The sequence below is a fragment of the Galeopterus variegatus genome, unplaced genomic scaffold (genome assembly GCF_000696425.1).
Source record: "Galeopterus variegatus unplaced genomic scaffold, G_variegatus-3.0.2 Scaffold2668, whole genome shotgun sequence".
In the NCBI taxonomy this organism is placed as follows: domain Eukaryota; kingdom Metazoa; phylum Chordata; class Mammalia; order Dermoptera; family Cynocephalidae; genus Galeopterus; species Galeopterus variegatus.
In genome coordinates, this window is record NW_007728779.1 from 31,113 (window position 1) to 35,615 (window position 4,503).

Here is a 4,503-nt window from a genome sequence, read left to right on the forward strand (position 1 = left end):
CTTGGACACTGTCCCTGAGCTCTTCGCAACGCTGGCTTCCTCTCTTACTCCTGTCAGTACCTTGTTTTCATTACACTTCATGTAATGTACTTTGTCTCCCTGACTAAGGGCGGTTCCGTGTTTTGCTTACTCTATTGTCCACACATGGGTCAGGAAGGGCTGGCATAGGGCTTGGCATTAAGTACTAGTTGAATAAAAAATTTAAAAAGGTGTTTTGAGTGATAAAACTCTTATCTGCATTTGATTCCAATTGTCACTTTAGCTCTTTAATGTGTCCAACCTGTCCATTCTATTATCTCTTACCACTTGGATTGGATGCTTCATATATGATCAGCACTTCTTACCTTGTTCTCCAATTGTTCCCAGCTCTTGTCTCTGCTCCACCCCATTCCTTAAACATACCAACTAGATTTTTTTTTTCTTAATCGATCCCTTTTTAGCATCTACCAGTGTTAGACATAGGACCAAGTATTCAAAGGCAGTTGAGTTGATTGGTTGATTGGTTCATGTACTGGGCACCAGATCTTTGGTGTGAATCATTTGTGGTGTAGTGCCCCTGCTGTGCATTTATCAGTGGTTGGAAGATAGAGACAATGAACACATCAAATTAAGAGTATACCTCAACTCATTATATAATATCTTAATTTTTTTAATATCTCAATCTCGATGTCAGTAAATCAAAATGCTAAAAATTCCAATGTGTTAAGGCCCACATATTATGGTAGGAAAATTTACCTTACCAGTTCTATGTTTCTGCTTTGTGAACATGGGCAGTAGTCACGGTAATGTCTCCAGCAATACCGTAACTTCCAAAGGGAGTACGTTTGTCACCAGATCCTGAAATTTTGGGCTACATCTTCTACTGGGAAAGCAACAGAAAGAAAAACAGGGCTTTGTGGTCTGGGGGCATCTTGTCCACTTGCAGGAGGACTACCATTCTGGGGATTTGGGCTATGTTCCTGGAATTTTGGATCTGCAGGAATGGCAACGGGTGCTTGTACTGCTACGTATCTCTTCAAGGCATCTGGCTGTGAAACAACAGCATGTCCAGGAAGAGGTCTCCATTCCTGCGCTTCCTGGACATTTGAGCCCACTAAAATAAAAGGTGGGGCACTGGTCTTCTTGCTGTCATCCATCATCACATAAGTTGGAGAAGTAACTTTTGGTGGATGCTGCAGAAACTGCGGATCCTTAGGATTAGATAAATAGAGGGTTGTTGGGGGGAAAGGCCCAGGTGCAGGTGGTGGTAATGGGCGACTTCGTTGATTCATACCAGTTAGACAATAAAGGGTCCACATGTTAGAATATGGTGGTGGTTGTCCTGCTTCACTTGCTGCTAGTGGTAACATCTGAGCAGCAAACTGAGCTGGGTCAGCTGGGATGTAGGCAAACTCTGGTGAGACAGCTGCTGGAGGTGGTGATGAGGATTGGGTGCTGACCTTATGGGTGGCTGGTTTGGAAGTAGCACAGACTGCTTCAGTTGTCTCCTCAGGCTCTGGGAGCTCAGCATGAACTGATGGAAACTGGGTGGTTTTGTTACTAAATAGTGGTCCAGTTATATTGTCTTCCTCTGTGTCTGTAGATTTTTCCATCCGGTTTCTTTCTGCTTTCTTCTCTTGTGTCGTTCCATTTGACCATTTCTCTACTTTAATCTGATGAAATTGTTTAACCAGATCTTTTATATCCAGAGAAGTATTCCCTTCTCTAAACACAATAAGTTCTTCAAAATAAACTGCTGCAAAGTGGATGATGTTTGGTGGATTGGTTTTGACAATGGCTCTGCTAACTCCCTCGAGCAGAGTCTTGAGGCCATAGGGTACGATAAGTCTGGGCTTTGAAGAAATCATTTTGACAGGATGTCTGTAATTTCCACCCCACCTTCTCCTCGCCGGCAACACTGTAAACAGCTATCCCGTAGCCCCCTTGCCGGCAGGCTCTTGTAGGAGACAGGGACAGGGCACGGCTTTTTATAGCCCCGGAGACGTCAGGGCGTGCGTCACAAAGCCCCGCCCCACGGTGGAAGGCGGGGCCATGGAGGCCCCAGCCAATGGGGAGCCGGGAGGGACAAAGGCCGGAACTTGGTGGGCAGGGGAGGCGGGCCTGGTGTTTTCTGACAGAATGTGAGCTGGAACAGGGAAACTGGCGTTTCCAAATGGCCAGGGGTAGGTCAAGGCGAGAGCCTCTCCGTCTTTGGTTGCTCGATCTAAAGTAGGGGCCTTTAGAAGTCCAAGGTTCTCAGTGTGGCCTCTGCATACCTCTTCTATCTCATCTCTCACGATTTAGTTCTCATTTGACTTTCCTGAGACTCGAACACACATGCTGTTTGTTATTTCTGTGCTTTTGCTCATCCAAACATAAATTCTAATAAAAGTAATAAAATGCGGGGTGTGTGTGTATGTATGTATGTGTATGTGAGTGAGAGAAAGAAAGAGAGAGAAAACCAGATTTTCTGAAGTTTAAGAAGCGAAACTAGGGCAGAAATAGAAACCACGAGTATGGACATACTCAAACCAGAATTATATAGGAGTTCAGCAGCAAAGAATATTATGTCCTATTGTGGTTTATCCACAAGCGAGAGTGCTGGGCAATCCTGGAGATTCTAAGGCTGTTTTCAACCCATAAATCCTTGTGTTTTAGAAGAATCAAATGACAGACCGACTTCGTAAGGTAACGACTCTACTTTCTGTGTTGCAGAGATGTTGGAGCAGGACGATTTTTTTTTTTTTTTTTAGTTTTGTAGGATGCTGTGATGACAAATGGCCAAAAGTTCCTGAAATGGATCTCAGTTCCCCCTCAGGGCAAGGAACTTCCTTAGAGCTATTTAAGGATAGCTTCATTTCTTGTGTGTTTGCACTGACGCTGTTTCACTCATGTGGTTAGAAAAATGTCTGTTTATTGTCACATCACCCTCAAGCTCAGTTGATTGAGGCAGCAAGCGAACTTCCACTCTTGGCCGCCAGGACACCTCTTACCTCTGTTCCGTACCCACCCGCGCCTAGAAAGGTGGGAAGGTGGCCGGTGACAATACTTCATGGATATCTCTGTTGGCCATTCCTCTAAAAAATAACTAGCTTGACGTGTCTGAAATGGTTCATTCATATCATCTGAGGAGCATAGGAAAGGGCACCAACACTCAGTGTATCACCCTAATTAGTCTGAGAGGAGTTGGAAATTCCACTAAGAGCAATTCAGTCCTTAGGTAAGCAATGCCCTATCTTAGCAGTCTTCTATTAAAATGCAACAACTATTCTGAATTGCTTAACTCCTTTAAGGCCCTACAATGTAAAGACAAATCATCAGATTTTTTTCCTCCAGGAATCTAGGGAATGAGACATCATAGAGTCTGGGCATCTGGAAAGGAGGGTCAGTAAAAGAGAAGGAAGAGTGTAGAAAGGAGAAACTGATGGGGACAAGAAGGATCATCTAGCTGACCAAACAATGTAGTTTAAGGGAAAGCAGGATTCTGTCACTAACGAGTTTGCAAGCTTTTGTTCATAGTTTCTCTGGGACTCAGTTTCTTCATATGCAAAACAAGGATAATGATGTGTGTGTCATAGGGTTGTTGAGAGGAAGACAGGACATAAGGAGAGCTTCCTAAAATTTTCCACCAAATTGTTCCTCATAGCCAAGAAGAATCAGTGAGTACTCCGGGGTATCAAGGATGGGTGGATGGTGGGTGCTCACCTCAGACATAGCCTCAAGACCTTCTGCAAAAGCAAAATGTCTTAGAAAACTCAAGTTTCAATGTAAAAGTGTATGGCAAGTTTGTATTCTACTCAAAAATGTTTGTTTTTAAGATAAAAATAGTATGAAAATTCTTCTCAAATATCTAAGTAATATATTGCCCTGAGTTGATTATGTTTATCTTATACCTTTGTAGATCTTTCGAGACTTCTTGATGTGAGAATCTTGAATATAATGGTACAGAACTCCTTCATACAGGATAGGTGCCAGTTTCATTACAATTCTTTAGTTTTTTAAACATTATTCCTTTAAAGTTCTGCTTAGAGATGGACCTAGTGAGAATCTATACATTTTCATCATGAACCATGGCCAAATTTGTTCTGTAGAGAAATTGGGTCTAAGTTTCAATTCATTTTCATCACTCGTGTTGTGTTTATCCTATTTCACTGAGATTAGCTCTTCTTGTGTGTGGCTTTCTTGATAAAATGGAAATTCTGTAGTGGAAGCCTATGACTGTTGGCTGTTTATCTCTTCCTTCAGTTTGTTCACTCATTTGCTCTTTCACTCAATCAATTGCTTATTCAGTCAAAATTAACCAAGCACCTACCTCAATAAGGCAATGTGGTAGGCATTATTAGAAATACAAAATATGGGATGGAGTCCTCATTACCTAAGAATTCATCATCCAAAACCTTGCAGGTGCATAGCTGCAGAGGAAAGCAAGTCATCATAACACAAGAACTAATAAATTGACCATTTATAAAATGAATCGACCCACTTCAATGTTCCTCTTTGTGTAACTCTAATATATACCTCCAC

At 42.3% G+C, this 4,503-nt stretch overlaps 1 protein-coding gene across 1 annotated transcript; it reads right to left on the reverse strand.

The window, feature by feature from the left end:
* Positions 1 to 745: 745 nt before the first annotated feature.
* Positions 746 to 1,847, reverse strand: LOC103598561 (extensin-like). The gene is given in 2 exon segments (XM_008582568.1): positions 746 to 848; positions 850 to 1,847. Coding segments are annotated over 2 exon segments (1,101 nt in total).
* Positions 1,848 to 4,503: the final 2,656 nt, after the last annotated feature.